The sequence below is a fragment of the Haliotis cracherodii genome, unplaced genomic scaffold (genome assembly GCF_022045235.1).
Source record: "Haliotis cracherodii isolate W230 unplaced genomic scaffold, xgHalCrac1.p SCAF_5, whole genome shotgun sequence".
Lineage (NCBI taxonomy): Eukaryota > Metazoa > Mollusca > Gastropoda > Lepetellida > Haliotidae > Haliotis > Haliotis cracherodii.
In genome coordinates, this window is record NW_027266308.1 from 12,914,365 (window position 1) to 12,933,300 (window position 18,936).

The window sequence follows — 18,936 nt, forward strand, 5'->3', positions numbered from 1 at the left end:
GTACTTGTTGTTACCCTGTCTGGCGCTCAGCATTAAGCGGCTAAAACAAGGACTGGTCGGCTCGGAGTCAGTATACTGTGTCTGAGTGGGGTATTCATGTTAAACTGAGGCATGGTTTCTCAGTGAGCTAGCACTATTAATCGGCATCAGTCCGGACTAGTACAAGCAGCCACACACACACGTGCATGCACATCGCTATATAAGTGCAATAATCTTGAATGCAACGTTAAACCAAATTTCACCTCACCTCACCTCTTACGACAAGCATTGGCAGCTGAAGACAAATTCTAACCCACATCTTCACGGGGATGTCCGACCACTTGATCCATTGACTCATCTCTTGCGACCAGCCTAGGCTGCAGGAAACAGTTCCTTGATCCCCCACAAGATCAAGGACATGATAAAAGTTTATTTTGTTTTCTTTATGAGGTTAGAGCTGGAATATTGCTGACTGGAAAGTTAAATAACATTCCCTCATCACTCTCATTCACTCACAAAGTACAGACAAAGAGTCAAGATGATAATATTTATTTCACTAAACAACAAACTTATCTGTAACTATGGTAACAATGAGTATTTCATAAGTGCCAAAAAGTACATTACAAGGACATGTTTACTTACTGGATGAACAACATAAATATACTGAATGTTCACAACTAAACCCAACCTCCGAATAAAGATGGTTGAATGAGGATGTGTTTAGTAAATACTAGAATCCAGTTGTCCACTAAATGATTCGACATCAAGAAAATATTGGAATGCATTTATCATGAGATGACAAATGAGTATGCATACTACTGAAAAGAAGTTAATGAACACTCTTTATTTTTATATGAGTACAGTTAATCTGTCATGTCATATAACAAATTGGGCCTTTGTTTAACTTCTCTTGAGTAGTATTTTATGCTTTTAACAATCATGAAACAAAATCAGGAATAATCACTCTAAATGAAACTGTATCCATATTAAATCCTCAATCTCATTAAAATTTGATCTTAGTTCTCGCTACCGCTAAACAAAGATCTGAGGACATCCCATTAAGGGTCACGTCAGAACGACCTTTCATCCAACCAATCAGAGCGTCGCTTACCAGATCATGAAAGTGACAGTCTGAATGTGTTTTCTAATGATGCAACCACGAAATATTTAACACGGGGTATTCCGAACGACAGTTACAGGTTTTATGATTATATCCATACAATCTAGGCCATCTATAAGCCATTCCAGATTTCTTATCAGTTTTAAATTCTTTAATGGAGAATACGTCAAAATATGTTTCGAAGCGTAGTAGCCAGTTTGAAACTAGTCTCGTAAAGCTCGAGAAAGCTGCCTTCTGATTGGCTAATGTCGATTTCTTGTCAGTCATTTCATTGGTCGGTCAAAATTCGTGAAAGGTCGTTCTGACGTGACCCGTAATGGGATGTCCTCAGATCTTTGTTCAGCGGTAGCGAAAACTAAGATCTGATTTTAATGAGATTGGTTAAATCCTCAAAGTTGAAATGATGGTCAAAGCATGATTTACAGCTCACAATATAGTGATAAATATGTTGTCCATATTTCTGCACAACAATGGGTTCCAGTATGAGTTTAGGTTAATAAGATAAATACCTCACAGACCTTGTCACATTCTGATGGGGGTGGATTGTTTTAGAATAATTTGCTCAAATCTGGGAAAAAAAGTTTTTTTTGTAGGTTTTTATTCACAGGATATGCTGAAAGTCCTGGAAAAAAAAAGGTTTAAAAAAAGTGTTCGGTGACAGAAAAAATATTCTGTCTCTGGCAAAATTTGGTCAATTCCACTCCTCCCCAAGAATGTTTAGCTCTCACTTCCAGATTGAACCATGTAAAGTTTTTCATGGTACCCAGGAATGGGTAGCTCTCACTTCCAGATTGAACCATTTAAAGTTTTTCATGGAAAAAAATAATGTGGTGAGATATGTCTAACATGTCATTTCTTGACACAGACCAGATATAAGGTTGTTCCTGTGCCAGTACCAGAGAACAAGAACAATCGTCTCGGCAGTGAGCTACAGTATGGAAGTCCTGAACACAATGATACTATCAGACTCATGAAGACGTGTCATGGCTGCCACCACAGTAATGGAAGGATATATAGGTAGGCCGAGCCTTGGACAACATGGAAGCACCATGTGATGGACCTAGCTAACATACAAAGTACCTTGCTAGTGAATTGTTTGATAGGCATTACTAAGACGTTGACGGATGACAAAGTAGACACAAATTTATGCATAACAACTTCTTTATTTACTGTAAGGAGACGTTTTGGTATAGATCCTTACTTAGAAGTTGATGGAAGACAAAGTGGAGACAATTTATGGATAAAAACATTTTATTTACCGCAAAGGCAACGTTTCGTTATGGATCCTTATTCTGTTGTCAAGTCTATACCGAAACGTCGCCTTTACAGTAAATAAAGAAGTCCTTATCCATAAATTGTCTCTACTTTTGCCGGGCTAGTCAGTGGGCAAGCCTTTAATGGGCTGCAAGATCTGATCTACCAGATTTGGAAATCAAACATCAAACGATAAAATGATCTCTTGTCAGTAGCAGGATTTATCTAAAGTACACATATTGTTGACTTAGTTGGTAAGCCCCTAGTCAATACATTTTGTTTTCAATACAGGAACAAGATCTGAAGTCATTAACCTTTGATGGACGACTTCATTTTTTGTTACGATGTTTCCGGGCTACTTTCATTGAACTTGTGTGGTTTCTCTCTGGTTAACCATCTTGAATTCCTTGTTGAGTTGCTATATTTGTACAACATTTCTACCTTGTGTAAACAGATCAGCATAGATATTAACTATGTGTTAACTCAGAATTCACCTGATGGGGACAAGAAGTAGCACTGAAACTTGGCTACGAACAATAAATAAGTTGTTATCCAGTGTCATGTCTTCATGTTCTTCTAAATTCTAAATGTCCATCCAAGACTTGAGTGTCAAGATGACTATGTATGAAAAGTATGTATAATTAATTTATTTCTGAACAAAATTTCAAGTGTCCTGTTGACCATACTATATTACTGTATTCAATGTAATAAGCGCCCAGGGGGCTCTCAAACTTAGAAATAGGGCTCTTATTAGAATATAATTTTGGTGAGAAAAAAACCAAAGTGGAAAGATCATAATTTCGTGGTTTATGCTGTTAATATATGAGCAAATATGAATGCTTCATGTGAATCTCATCCATCAAGGTTTATTGTTAACATGTGAAATAGTTTGTTTAAAAAAAAGAAAATATTTTTAAATAATGTCCTGCTTCACTTTTGGAAAATTGTTGATGAAAATGTTACGAATAATTTATAGTGGCCTTATCATGCTCATGAAGGTACCAGTAAGAGTTCCCTGTCAGCTGTTTTTATCATTTTCAGAGTATAATGCCATATTCAGAAGCATAACCAATCAAGTGACCCTAAAAATCACAACCTGGGTACTTATGCATCATATATGGTACTTCTGAAATCTCTGAATTACGTCTGCCCAGTGAATATGTGCTGGACCTATTTTGTCTAATGACTAGATTACTGCTCTTATACAACTACACTACAGTCACGTGAGAACAACACCAACATGAGATACGTATCTTGTGACATGTGATGCTCACACATTTATGAAAGACATCTTTAATGTTTGCGTTTTTATCCCCAATCTATAGGATTTCATTTTGGTCCTATTTCTGATACAAGCATGGAGCCAATTGGACAGCCATGGTCTGCTTCTTGGAAATACTAGACTGAAGCGTATTTGTGCCAGCACCCTTAACCTGGAACTTCCTTGACGCACGGTGGGGTGTCGGCTTTGTCAGTATACTGTATTTAAATGCGAAAAATGCGAGTGGTCTTTGTTCCCTTAAATGAAACTTCGCATTTATTTCTCCAAAATGACTATCACCAAAAGACGGTCTCACTGCACACTTTGGTGAAGAAATACCAACTTGAATACAAAAACAAACACGGTTTATTGAGCAGCAGTTGTAACAAGTACATAGAAACATCATTTAAAGAATAGGAATTGCACAATAGGCATCCGGTCAGTTATCACCCTGGGGTCAAGAGTTCTACCCACTCGTGTCAAACTAGGCAACACTGACCTCTCCAATCAGTGAACTGTTGTTGGTTCAATTATTTTATTGCCTTTGAACTTTCTTTATGCCAGTCAGCAGAATAAACATATAAACAGTGTGTTGTTGTTAGGAAAACACTGTTTATTGTTTTTACGGAAGTGCTTTACTCATCGCTAATAGGCAGTGCTATTTGCTGTTTGATTGGATTAAGGATAGGTTGGATTAAGGTAAGGATATGTATCGTTCCACTGGGGATTGGGTGGGCGAGTCACATTGATTTTCGAGTCGCATTTTTGGCAAGGGGTCAGCAGTCGTATTAATTTGGAGACGCATTAATTTCAAGATTTACAGTACTTCAAATAAATAGTTTGAATAACAAGATTTTACCCGTCAAGATTTTAAACTGCTAGTTATTACTCCGTGTAGAAAGAGAATTTCAAGGTATGTACATAATTTGTTACCTCAGGTCCTCCAGCTTCTTTGTATAACTTGATGACTGACTACCTTCATAAATAAGTCTTAGCAGAAGCTTATTTAACCCTGTAAATACACCTGGGCTATCATTCTTCCTTCCTTATTATGACGTACATCAAAGGGATGGCTGTAGGGCTGGGATGAGTCCATATTTACTATCTGGGTACCCACCCTCCTATTACCCGAATCCGGGTACCCACTGTAGGGCTCAAAATGTCCGAATGGGAATTTTTTTTAGCTTAGCCCTGCCAAACGTATTTAGATACATGTATCAAACAATATGGTCATGCATACACTGAAGTTGAATTAAGTTATATCTTTATTCAACCATATGAAAAATGAGAAGGAATGGGTGCATAGTGAGAGAGAAATGTGAACATTAGTGACTAGTAGTGTAACCATAGAGTTCTAGATACAATTTTTGTCATTAAACACAATATCCCGTGACTAACCACGGGTCCGGGTAGTCCTGTGGGTACCCAGGTCCTACTCAGTACCCACCCGACTCTGGTACCCGAGTTACCCGTCCCAGCCCTAGATGGCTGCATTTCAGACAAGCATCAACATCAGTATTGTGCTGTGTAACTATTATCTATTCCTACCACAAATACTCAAGACAGGGATTTACTCAAATCTACAAACCCTGAAATGATTTTGGCACTTGGATTTCCTTTGCTCATAAAAAGAGGACACACCCATAGACGTTGATGACGGAGTTGAAGTGCGTCTGATCGTTTGTACATCCATGTAGATGTGAGCAGTGTTATCGTACCAACATGATGTATCAGACAACTAGTTGCTGTTTAAAAATGGAGAAAGATTAATTCAAACCTATACATTTATTCTTAAAAATCAAACACCAATCATATTCAAAGAAAAACATATTTTTAATATCATAAATAACAATATTTTTGGCAAATTGAAAGTCTACCTATTATTGTTAAGGTATCAATATAATAATTGGGTTATTACCTTAATAAGTAACCTTAATAATTCTATGCAAAGTATAATGAATATAATTTATGAATAAATGCTTCTAAACTGTTATAATCTATTTTGACTTAAGGAAGTAGTTTTAAAAATTTCAACGTTTCTTGAATCTGGCGATTTTGATTATGCAATGGAAATTATTTTGATTAAAACAAATCCAAAGAAGTCATTTTATGTTTTTAACTTTATAAAACTGATTGTGAATTCTTAAATTTTGCGTCAAACATGAATTACAATTACCACTGTAACCATTGGTAACACAGACGGTGAACATGGATTGAGCCATGATGGAGTTTGCATAGTACGGAAACAAAGTCAGCAAGGGGTAACACATATCACAGACATGGAAACAAGTCATTGTAAACAATACTTTCAGCAGCAAGACCTCACCAATACCTCACAGGTTTGTACACGCCAAGGTCCTCCATCTGCCATGAATACAGGCGGCCGATATGTGGAGTAATAGCGACGCATGTCTTTTTTACCTCAAGCACTGAGGGGCGGTCGGGTAGCCTAGTGGTTAAAGCGTTGGCTCGTCACGCCAAAGACCCGGGTTCGATTCCCGACATGGGTACAATGTGTGAAGCCCATTTCTGGTGTCCCCCGCCGTGATATTGCTGGAATATTGCTAAAAGCGGCGTAAAATCATACTCACTCACTCAAGCAATGACATGAGGCTGTGTTTAACTCATGATGTAAATTGAGTCTAGCTCCATGCATGGACTTTGGTCGAACACTATCATTGCCTGATATTGAAGCAAAGTGAAGAGTGGGGCGGTGGGGTAGCCTGGTAGCTAAGCGTTCACCCGTCACGCCAAAGACCTGGGATCGATTCCCGACATGGGTACAATGTGTAAAGTCAATTTCTGGTGTCCCCAGCAGTGATATTGCTGGAATATTGCTAAAAGCGGCGTAAAACCATACTCACTCAAAGTCTAGAGCAGATGGCCAAAACATATTGCCGTTTGTCGGATGTACTCTAACTGCTGATTGGTCATAGCAATCAGTGGTTTCCTGCGTGATACTGGATATCGGACATGTATTTATGAGTGATTTGGAATGTTGTGCATACAAACACATGAAGTATTGACATTTGCGGTAAGATTATGTAAAGACATTGAGTGATTTTTGGTGATAAAACTCCAAATTAAATTTGTGTATTTTTACTGTTAGTTATTATCCAGGTAAACTTTTCTAATTTACAACACAAATTGTAAAAAGACAAATCCTGTTTTTCCTTTAACATAAAATAAATAATTTAACTCATATAAGTAAAACATGTTTCAAAACAACTAAAACATTTTTTTTCAAAAACAACCTTGAACACAAACAACATATATATACATTTGAAGAATATGAACATTGCACTTGAGAAATATTTTTTAATATAATATACATACAACTCTAATTAATCAATATTTAAATAATGATGCTCTAAATTTAGCTAAAAAGAACTACAAAACAAATTCATCGACAACGAACATCCCTGGAAGTTTAATACTTCAAAATATATTAGTAATTGCAGTATTTTCACGTAAAAAACCCAGCTGTGTAACTTTGTTACACACAGGTCCTCGTGAAAAAACTCTGCTTGATGAAGATGAGGACAGCTCTAAAAGAACCGACCAATCAAATGTCTTTAATTGATACTGAGAACAAAGGCATGTGACTTTGGACGAGTTCTTATTTATCAAATTACGTTGTTATTTTTATCTTCAAATAGTACAAGCATTCAACATCAGAGCTCCAGATAACTTTTTGAGCAATTGAGTTTTCACTCGAAGGATTCTATTTCAATTGGGTTATTTCATTTTTCATTGGGTAAACAATACTTTTTCACTCATCTATTCATCACTCAATTGGGTTTTTCCCAAAATGAGCAAGCATTTTGAGATTTAAAAAAAAATGAAATAATGCTTTAGATGTACATAATGGTTCTAAATATTGGCTTGACTCGGAAAGTAAATTAGCTCGTAATTGTGTTTCGGAAATTAGATCCGTTTAACACATGCTGAAAAAACTTCATTGGGTATTTATGCGTGCGTTTTCCATTTAATGCATGCGTTTCTGTACGCAAGGTAATTGAAAGTAATTGGGTTTTGAATTTGGGGGGGGGGGGGGGGTATTTTACGCAAATATGCAGCTTATCTGTAGCTCTGGACATTAAAAACTGACATAAAATATATAACAAATTCTTGTTTTTCTCTGTGAAATCAACATTTGAACATATTCAATACACAGAAACAGTATACCACATAAAGTTTCACAATAGAATGTACACTGGTTCGAGCTCCAGTAAGTAAAGAAGGAACTGGAAAACTTCAACAAATGACAAACAACAATGAGACCTTGAAAGGTCAACGATGCTACAGAACTGACAAGTTTGTCTTTGAAGACTTGTCCTTGGCCTTGGTCATCAGAGCGATCACAGCGCAGCTTTCAGATGTTATGGATTTAAAGACCAGTATTGCAGAAGCACACTTTGTAATGAGCATAGCCTTTTCTGAAGAAAGAGTTCAGGTCAATTTTTGCAATGTAATATTTCATAGATAGAAGCTAGGGCTGGGCTGAGTCCAAATTTACTACCCAGGTACCCGGCCCCCTATTACCCGACCCTACCCGGGTACCCACTCTAGGTCTCAGAAGATGTCTCAAAATGTCTGATTGGGAATATTTTTAGCATAGCCCTGGCAAAACGTATTTAGATACCTGTATTAAACAATCTGGTCATGCATACACTGAAGTTAACTCAAGTTATATCTATATTCAACCATATGAAAAATTAGAAGGAATAGGTGCAGAGTCAGAACGAAAAGCGAACATTAATGACTTGTAGAGTAACCATTGAGTTCCAGATAATTTTAGTCATTAAACAATTCATCACGTGACTAACCACGAGTCCATGTAGTCCTGTGGGTACCCGGGTCCTACTCTGTACCCACCCGACTAGGGTGCAGTTCCTTCTCCTGTAGAAAGTTATCAAAGAAGGAATTGGAAAACTTCAATATTTGACAAACAACAATGAGACTTTGAAAGGTCAACGATGCTACAGAACTGACCTTGACCTAGATGACTGAGTAATACTCTTCCGATGCTGATAAGCCAAGGAGCTAGAACCCCTGCAAGATGTGGCAGTATACCTGCACTACTTCGATGCTCCCTTGGTGGCATTTGTTTTTTGTTTATCTGTGGCAATCTCAGCATCCAGTCGTTTGTGTTCACTTTCCACTGTCTTCCGTAGATCCTTCTACAAAAAATCAGAGAGATCGATGAATGAGATTGTGTGGGCTTTGATGCTGTAGGCTTATCAAGGACCTTAATCAGACTCTATCCCATAATACTATGTGTATCTGAATAGAAACATACTTTTGGGCCACTCTAATATGTCCTGAATCGACTAATCTCTATCTGCCCGCTGGCAATCTCACCAGAATATTTCCACTTTGTGTCCGTTGATAATCAACCAGAACACTGTTGCTACAGACTTGTTGTGCAAAGATACAAAGACATGATTATCATTGACATTGGGTCTCAAACAAATTTATTATGATTTATTGTTTGGTCAAAATTATCCAAGGCACCATCAAATAACTCCAAAACCACTCCACACCAATCTCATTAAATTCAGATTGAAGTTCTCGCTGTTGCTAAACAAAGATCTGAGGATATCCAATTACTTTGACCAACAACTGAAACAAATAACAAGAAGTCAATATCAGCCAACGAAAAAGCAGCTTTCTCAAGCTATACCGCACTTGTTTCAACCTGGCCACTTCCATTTCAGACTATGCTTGAAAAATATGTTGACACAGATTTCGATTAAAATTTTGAAAACTGAACAAACGAACATTCCGGAATGTCTAATATATGGCAGTGCTTCCCACGTACTGTGCAACGCCTCCTTTGTTCAAATGTGTATCCCATGGAAGCGAGAGATAGATGATCATTTTGATGGAATCAGTCATACGGGCCATAACTGTCGTTTGGAATACCCCGTTTTAACGTTTTCGAGGTTGCATGATTAGAAAACACATTGACTGTCACTTTCATGATCTGGTAAGCGATGCTTTGTTTGGTCGGATGAAAGGTCATTCTGATGTGACCCGTAATGGGATGTCCTCAGATCTTTGTTTAGCGATAGCAAGAACTGAGATCTGGGCCTAGATTTTCGAAAAGATCGTAGCCTTAAAATTATCGTAAATTTGTCGTAAGGAAATCGTAGGCTATCGTAGCCTGTTTTCCAAACTATCGTAGCCCTAAGATATCTTAAGATTGTCGTAAATCTAAGATAGTCCCATACCTGTCGTAAGTTTATTTTATCTTCATCCAAGATGGCGGCATACTTTTCCATAGATATTTTGCCAAACAATTAGTCTGCTTTACGTTCAAACACTAACATTTTATTTTGTAAAACTGTGTGATTCAAATTGACACTTCGAAAACACGAAGAACGCATCAAGGATTTCACGTCAAAAATGTTCATAATCGCGACAGCGATCCACATAACTGTGGAGTCAATAGCTTACAATATATTTCTATCCGAGTCTATGCTGAAGAAGTGTGAAACAACATACCTTTTCGATATTTTGGGAAGGATAAAAATGTCGGCAGGCTACAGTAATGACCGTGACCTCATTCATATTTCAGGGGGAGCTAATCTTAGTTCAAACTCTAGTTGAGAGTGGTTTCCCTTCGTATTCGCCCAGGACACCTTCCTCAATGTTCCAGTTTTCATATAGCGCAGAGTTCCACTGTTATATTTTTTGGATCGCATTTGTGTCAATGCTTTAGTCTTTATTTCCGCATTTTATAAAATTATATCAATCTACGCATAAGGTTTCGCATAAGTTTTTACATCTAAAATCGTTTTGGGACGGGTGGTTTTAATAATTGAATTTTAACTATACAGTGTAGTATTTTTGACTTAACAAGGAAATACATGTGATCAAATATTTGTATACAATATCTAATACTTTTCTTGCAAAAGTAATTGTAATTTGTTTCGTTTTAAATTCAATACCTATGTTATCTATATCATCTTTAAAAACAAATATTTGATAAAAAAATGATTCAAAACTGTCTGTTGAACAATTGCATTCTTTAAAAACAATGATTAACGGCATATAGATGTATTCAATTAAATATAACAATTTACTGAAATTTTGACAGTAAAAGTTAAGCACAGATTTTCGTATCGACAAATCAAATAGAAAATGGGTTCTCATGCTTGTTCTGGTTCTCGTCAAAATGTAGCATAGTTTGCAAATTCCAATATATGTTCGCAGAAAAAAAACTTTATTGAATAAAATTTAATGATCAATATAAAATACACATTTTCAACACAATAATCTCTGCATTCAATAAACCGGTTTTAAAATGTTTTAGGTCAGCAGTCAGCGTTTAGGGTCAGCGGACAAATACTAGTAAATGATCCTCAGCAATTCTGTCAGACAAGCCAAACATCATTGAACTACGTTCTGGAATAGGTTTGACACAATACAAATTATTTCGTTCCTTAGTCAGATTTAAATGAAATCAGACAAATCAGTTTATTAGCTCTACTTTATTTAAAAGGATAGAAAATGACTACATTATATGTATGTTCACGTTAACTTGTGGCATGTTCCATGAGACAACATAACTTGACAATTCCGAAATTATCTCTCTTTGTGAACGAAAATTAGTGTCACTTTTAAATTTTGAAAAGAATTATGGATCTAGATAGATAAAAAATAATATCATCATCTAAATACTTAAAGCTTGATATTGTATTTAAGTCCTTGGTTAATTCGTGAAATACATTGGATACATAAATAACAAAACAAACTTAACAAGCTTAGATTGTTATAAAAACTTGCTTGTGGATGCGCTGCTTCCTGAACAATTTTTGTTTTGAGTGTTTCCACGTATAATGTTGGTGTTTACACTAATATAAACTTGACTTTTGACATAAACACAAACTTATACAGTATACATCACTTAACATCAGACTTGAACACGCATGTTAAATGCTTAACGCATATGCTGTTCGTTCAAAGGTCTCGTCATTGTTATTTAGAATAACGTCCCTTACTTTCATCCTTGACTTGGTACGCGATGTGTTTACATGTATATTATAAAGTTCTGCGCAGTCATAGGTATCGTAGCTCTGAACGATCTGCGACAGGTTTACGATAGTTTAGAAATTCTATCTTATCTTAACCTTAAGATATCTTATCTTTGAACGTAAGTTGTTAAGATTTATCCTAGCTAAGATCGTTTCGAAAATCTAGGCCCTGATTTTAATAAGATTGACAAATGACGGACACCGAAACAAATGACGGACAGGTCAACGTGTGATCATGAATCCTTTAATAGCACTTATTGTATGACGCTAGTTCATCAATTTACCGCTGCAAGACGATAGGGTTGCCCTTGGATGATTTTACTGTTTACTTAGTTTATATTTCTTTATGCATATTGGGGGCACGGGTGGCCAAGTCGTCTTTGCTGCCACTATTAGCTGATTTGAATGAGATTGCAGTCCACACCACCCCTGATGAATGTGACTTGGCTTGTCCTTCAGGGTAGCTAGATGTTGTCATAACTCACCCCCCATCCAACCAGTTCCGAGAGGCTGTAGCAGCCTTCATCACATGTGGCTTTCTTGAAGACATCTCGATAGTTGCCCTCCTCATCGAAGTTGAGCGTGGAGCCACCACCCATTAGCAGCATCATGAAGGGATCGACCTGCAAATATCACACGTCCGATGTACAGGCGACACTTTTCACACTTGGTTACCATGGCTTTGGAAAACACTCGATTCTGATAGATCACTCAGTAGGGCATGGACGAGTCCAGATTTACTACCCAAGTACCCAATCTCCTATCACCCGACCCTACCCGTGGCCGGTCTCAAGAGATGGGTACACAATGTCCAATTGGATCTAGTTTGACCCTAGCCATGTCAGCTTGCTGACGGGGTTAACCTCTGTGGTCATGTGGACAAGGCGTCCGCCCTCAGATCAGAAGGTCCGTGGTTGGAATCCCATTACAGGACTCGGACATTATATGGCTGCTTCATACACAAGCTTCATTATCTTTGTTACATTGTTACAGACAATTGTTTATATCATCTGCCTCATATCTTCCATGTGTAAAACACCCACCTGCCCGATTGTCCGAGACAGGCTGTTTTGTCTTGGACAACCAACTTTTATAACATGTATGTTGATTGTCTAACTTTTTATTTAATAAAAATATAAGATATGAACTTATATCAAGACTGGCATTTAGGTAATGACTGGGTATTCATATAGCGCAGAAAACTTGTAATATTCTGAGTAGCATGTGTAGAGAAACGATGCTAATGATACTTGAGAGTGTTTTCAATTTTGGTTATTAAACCCATCACAATTGTTTCAGTTCTTGTTCTGAGTCCAATAACAGCTAACACTCAACAATATTCCAGCCATAAGACGGCGGTCTGTAAACTAATCGATTCTGAACCAGACAATCCAGTGATTGATATCATGAGCATCGATCCATTCAATTGAGATCGATCACAGCTAAAAAGAAGGAAAGCTTTTACCCTGATGCAAAATGATCCTGCGGATTTGATGCAGTGTGAGCATGTCATTACGTAACAAAATATCAACCATGATCAGTGTTGATGCAGCCAGATTGTCTATTATGTGGCTGTCCCCGGGTATACCTCCACTTTTGTATGTACACTTATTCAAGCTCCTTCCCAGCGCGTGACACCTTCGTTACACTCTCTGTAACATCGCTGCCACCAGTGTGGGCGGGGCCATTACAAGAATCTTGAAATTTGCCCTCTAACCCCATATGTAGTAACGTTTATACTTTTGTATATATCTTTGGGAATGCCATCATATTTCATTTTGAAAAGGTTTACGACTGACAATGTTTTCCAGATGAATTTACTTTGTTGTTTTAATAAACAGATTGGTTCAAGATTGCAGACTAACGGAAAATCAACCAACTTCTCCCTTACATTCCTAATATATCAATTAAAGATGATAGTTTTAATGAAATAGAAATTCAAATTGACAAAGAAAGAAAGTAATTTATCAGCAGTAAGTGTATTCGGCGTCACGACAGTCGTCACATGTTTGTAAACATAACGGTCATTCGGTTGCGAGTTCAACTCCAAGCATGGTTGGGGCCACCTTTCACAATGGGGAGTTTTGACTGGTGGCAGCGATAGTATAGAGAGCTCCGCGAATGGACTATCGCTGTGAGGAGCTTGACGCTTATTACCTCAAGGGAGACTACTCTGTAGGAAGTCTGGATATCATCCATGGGGTCGTACAGTTGTTACGGAAGTAATATTAAGTTCAAAAAGGAACTTCAAGATAAGAGGCATAAACACACAGTAAATATACCTAGATAATAAATGACAAGAACTTCTAGAGCTCAAATTAACTTCTGTTGCGAGATTATTTCCTTGTATTGTATTGTAATGGTCTGCTTTTGCGTTTTTTAAAGCAATCGTCCTAACGTTTGGTTCAACTGGAGTCTTGTCAATAAGTGTTTCCAAAAAAGAAATTAAAAGAATAAGAGATGACGTGTTGATGTTCTTTATCTGGAAAGATTGTGAAGTGTAGTTACAAACTACATTGTATTTCTTCAAGTGAACAAACAGGAAATGAATGTTTTTGTAAATGAAAATGTAAAGTTTGTGATGTAGAGAATCTCACCCGAGTGTCTTTTGATATCAAATATATCAACACGAGTTGATAAAAGTGGGAAAATTCTGAGGCTTGCCGAGGATTTTTGCCACTTTTATCAATGAGCGTTGATATATTAGATATCAAAAGACAAGAGGCTGATATTTTATATATCATCCAAAATCATTCTTCCAACATTTTCAATTTGTAGACAGTAATTAGCAGTGTCTTCAGTGTAAAAAGTACTGCTAACAGCTTCAGTAGCAGAGCCATTAGTGATGTCATTTGATTGTGACGTCATGGTAACCAGTGACGTCACAATGGTCTGCAAAGCATTGTGATGTAATTTCATTGCAGCGATATCTACACTATAGATATCGCTTTATCTTATCCAAGCGATATCTCCTGCGGGAGCCAGTTTTGGATGATAAAAAACATTCCTAGTCTTGATAATTTACAATTTCAATTGTATTTCCTCTATGCTGAAAAGTTAAAGATTAATGTGTATAATTCTCCCGAAAATAAGCTGGAAAGAGAAATCAGCTGGACACATTTTCATTATATGATGACCATACAACGGCTGTAAGTAGGGCTCTATGACAAAGTGTATTACTCAATCCCTAAAGGGTTTGTAATAGCCAACATGCTCCTATATCTGGAGTTGAGATTCCGTAGGCTACTACAGACTCATAACACATTGTAAATAGCTCCTAAATAGTCTGATAAAATATCCACCAAAAGAAGTTATATATTTTTAATTTTTAGTCCATTTATCACACTACATTTATGATGTGATGTGAGATGAAATTGGGTTTAACGTCGCGTCCAAGATTATTGCACTTATATAGCGATGTGCATGCACGTGTGTGTGTGTGTTGGCTGCTTGTACTAGACCGGACTGATGCCGATTTATAGTGCTAGCCCACTGAGACACTAGTCGAGCCGACTAGTCCTTGTTATAGCCCCTTAATGCTGAGCGCCAAACAGGGTAACAACAAGTACCATCTTTTAACGTCTTTTGGTATGACGCAGCCGGGGATCGAACCCCGGACCTTCCGCTCTCCTGGCAGACGCTCTCCCACTAGACCACTGAGGCGGTCTCATGCTATGATTAAGTGCTGGTATCTTACTTAAAGACTAGAATAACTCAAACCATTTCCGGAACAGAAGGCTGTTTTCTGAGCTGCCGGGCAGCTTTGTCTACAAGTGTTCTCTAGCATAACGAGAAATTCTGGAGTCTTACGTCTGTGTTTCCCTTATCCAGGTTGATGTACAAGCGTGGTGTTTTTGTCGGCACTCTGAAATATGAACAGTAAGTTAATTTTATTTAACATGCTTTGAACAGTTGAATAGTATTCCAATCATATCACATTGTCCCAACTTAATGTAGGAGGAAGCCCGAAGTGATGTAGGTCTTACCAATTATCAATTCTGATTGAATCCACAAGCTCAGAAATGGTGCTGACAAACCATGAAGCATAATCAGGGCAAATTTGGGATTCAAACTCATGATCAAAGATTTCCAACAAACCTAAGGGATGCAACTCGAACTGTGGTAACTTAGACAATATTTTCATTAACATACAGACTTAATGCCATTGAGTCCTGGAAAGACATTATCATTTGCAGGCATTGAATACAAGAGGCTGTAGAGATATAAATGTTGTTTTCCCTGTTTCACATGTTAAACAACAAAAAAGCATAATCTGTCCTGGTCATTCCAAAACAGGACACTACAAGCTCATTAAAATCAGATCTCAGTTCTTGCTACAGCTAAATAAAGATCTGAGGACATCCCATTACGGGTCACGTCAGACCGACCTTGCACTAACTTTGACCGACCAATGGAATGACTGACAAGAAGTCGAAATTAGCCAATCAGAAGGCAGCTTTCTCGTACTTTACGGCACTAATTTCAAATTGGCGACTACGCTTCGAAACATATTTTGACAAATTCTCGATCAAAAATTTGAAACCTGAACAAAAGAACATTCTGGAGGGGCTAGTAGATGGTCTACATTGTATTAATTCAGTCGTTAAGCCCGTAACTATTGTTCCGAATACCCTGTGTTAAAGTTTTCAAGATTGCATGATTAGAAATCACATTCCGACTGTCACCTTCATGATCTGGTAAGCGATGCTCTGATTGGTCAGATGAAAGGTCGTTCTGACGTGACCCCTACTGGGATGTCCTCAGATCTTTGTTTAGCGAGAGCCAAAGGGCTTCTTTGGAGTGAAAATTGAAGATTTCCATTTGTCACCTTTTTAAATCCATATAAAACATGATGAAATGTGGACCAAAACAATTTGTTAAATTGTTGTGTGAAATCGCTCTTTCATTTACTTACTTTCAGGGGCAATGATGTGGCCTAGTGGTAAAAGCAGTTGCTCGTCACACCAGGTTTGATTCACCGCATTAGTACACCATGTGAAGCCAGTATCTCTGCCTTGATACTGCTGGAATATTGCTAAAGCGGCGTAAAACTATACTCATTCACTCACTTACCGTCCAGTCAGACTTGCAAATGGCTGCACTGACAGAGATGTTCCGAGGATGATGAGTAAATCACACTTTTCAAAGTCCTGGAAACAGATAGATACAAGCTTATTACCCAGCAGGGAAAGCTTATAACCAAGCTACACTTCAGTGAATGTATTACCCAGCTACACACCAGTGAAAGCTTATAACCAAGCTACACTTCAGTGAATGTATTACCCAGCTACACATCAGTGAATGTATTACCCAGCTACACATCAGTGAATGTATTACTCAGCTACACATCAGTGAATGTATTACCCAGCTACACATCAGTGAATGTATTACCCAGCTACACATCAGTGAATGTATGACCCAGCTACACATCAGTGAATGTATTACCCAGCTACACATCAGTGAATGTATTACCAGCTACACATCAGTGAATGTATTACCCAGCTACACATCAGTGAATGTATTACCCAGCTACACATCAGTGAATGTATTACCCAGCTACACATCAGTGAATGTATTACTCAGCTACACATCAGTGAATGTATTGACCAGCTACACATCAGTGAATGTATTGACCAGCTACACATCAGTGAATGTATTACCCAGCTACACATCAGTGAATGTATTACCCAGCTACACATCAGTGAATGTATTACTCAGCTACACATCAGTGAATGTATTACTCAGCTGCACATCAGTGAATGTATTGACCAGCTACACATCAGTGAATGTATTACCCAGCTACACATCAGTGAATGTATGACCCAGCTACACATCAGTGAATGTATTACCCAGCTACACATCAGTGAATGTATTACTCAGCTACACTTCAGTGAATGTATTACCCAGCTACACATCAGTGAATGTATTACCCAGCTACACATCAGTGAATGTATGACCCAGCTACACATCAGTGAATGTATTACCCAGCTACACATCAGTGAATGTATTACTCAGCTACACATCAGTGAATGTATTACTCAGCTGCACATCAGTGAATGTATTACCCAGCTACACATCAGTGAATGTATTGACCAGCTACACATCAGTGAATGTATTACCCAGCTACACATCAGTGAATGTATGACCCAGCTACACATCAGTGAATGTATTACCCAGCTACACATCAGTGAATGTATTACTCAGCTGCACATCAGTGAATGTATTACCCAGCTACACATCAGTGAATGTATGACCCAGCTACACATCAGTGAATGTATTACCCAGCTACACATCAGTGAATGTATTACCAGCTACACATCAGTGAATGTATTACCAGCTACACATCAGTAAATGTATTACCCAGCTACACATCAGTGAATGTATTACTCAGCTGCACATCAGTGAATGTATTACCCAGCTACACTTCAGTGAATGTATTACCCAGCTACACATCAGTGAATGTATTACCCAGCTACACATCAGTGAATGTATTACTCAGCTACACTTCAGTGAATGTATTACCCAGCTACACATCAGTGAATGTATTACCCAGCTACACATCAGTGAATGTATGACCCAGCTACACATCAGTGAATGTATTACCCAGCTACACATCAGTGAATGTATTACCCAGCTCCACATCAGTGAATGTATTACCCAGCTACACATCAGTGAATGTATTACTCAGCTGCACATCAGTGAATGTATTGACCAGCTACACATCAGTGAATGTATTACCCAGCTACACATCAGTGAATGTATTACCCAGCTACACATCAGTGAATGTATTACCCAGCTACACATCAGTGAATGTATTACTCAGCTGCACATCAGTGAATGTATTGACCAGCTACACATCAGTGAATGTATTACCAGCTACACATCAGTGAATGTATTACCAGCTGCACATCAGTGAATGTATTACTCAGCTGCACATCAGTGAATGTATTGACCAGCTACACATCAGTGAATGTATTACCAGCTACACATCAGTGAATGTATTACCAGCTGCACATCAGTGAATGTATTACCAGCTACACATCAGTGAATGTATTACCAGCTACACATCAGTGAATGTATTACCAGCTACACATCAGTGAATGTATTACCAGCTACACATCAGTGAATGTATTACCAGCTGCACATCAGTGAATGTATTGACCAGCTACACATCAGTGAATGTATTGACCAGCTACACATCAGTGAATGTATTACCAGCTACACATCAGTGAATGTATGACCCAGCTACACATCAGTGAATGTATTACCCAGCTAGACAT

At 37.9% G+C, this 18,936-nt stretch overlaps 1 protein-coding gene across 1 annotated transcript in view; it reads right to left on the minus strand.

The window, feature by feature from the left end:
- Window positions 1-6,579: 6,579 nt before the first annotated feature.
- Window positions 6,580-18,936, minus strand: part of LOC139442018 (NAD-dependent protein deacetylase sirtuin-2-like) — a 44,353-nt gene continuing 31,996 nt past the window's right edge. Inside the window, exons 13-16 of the mRNA XM_071222770.1 lie at window positions 16,730-16,806; window positions 15,467-15,521; window positions 12,142-12,279; window positions 6,580-8,797 (exon numbers count right to left, since the gene is read on the minus strand). Of these exons, the coding sequence (XP_071078871.1) occupies window positions 8,696-8,797; window positions 12,142-12,279; window positions 15,467-15,521; window positions 16,730-16,806 (372 nt within the window). The 3' untranslated portion in view covers window positions 6,580-8,695. The remainder of the gene's footprint in view (window positions 8,798-12,141; window positions 12,280-15,466; window positions 15,522-16,729; window positions 16,807-18,936) is intronic.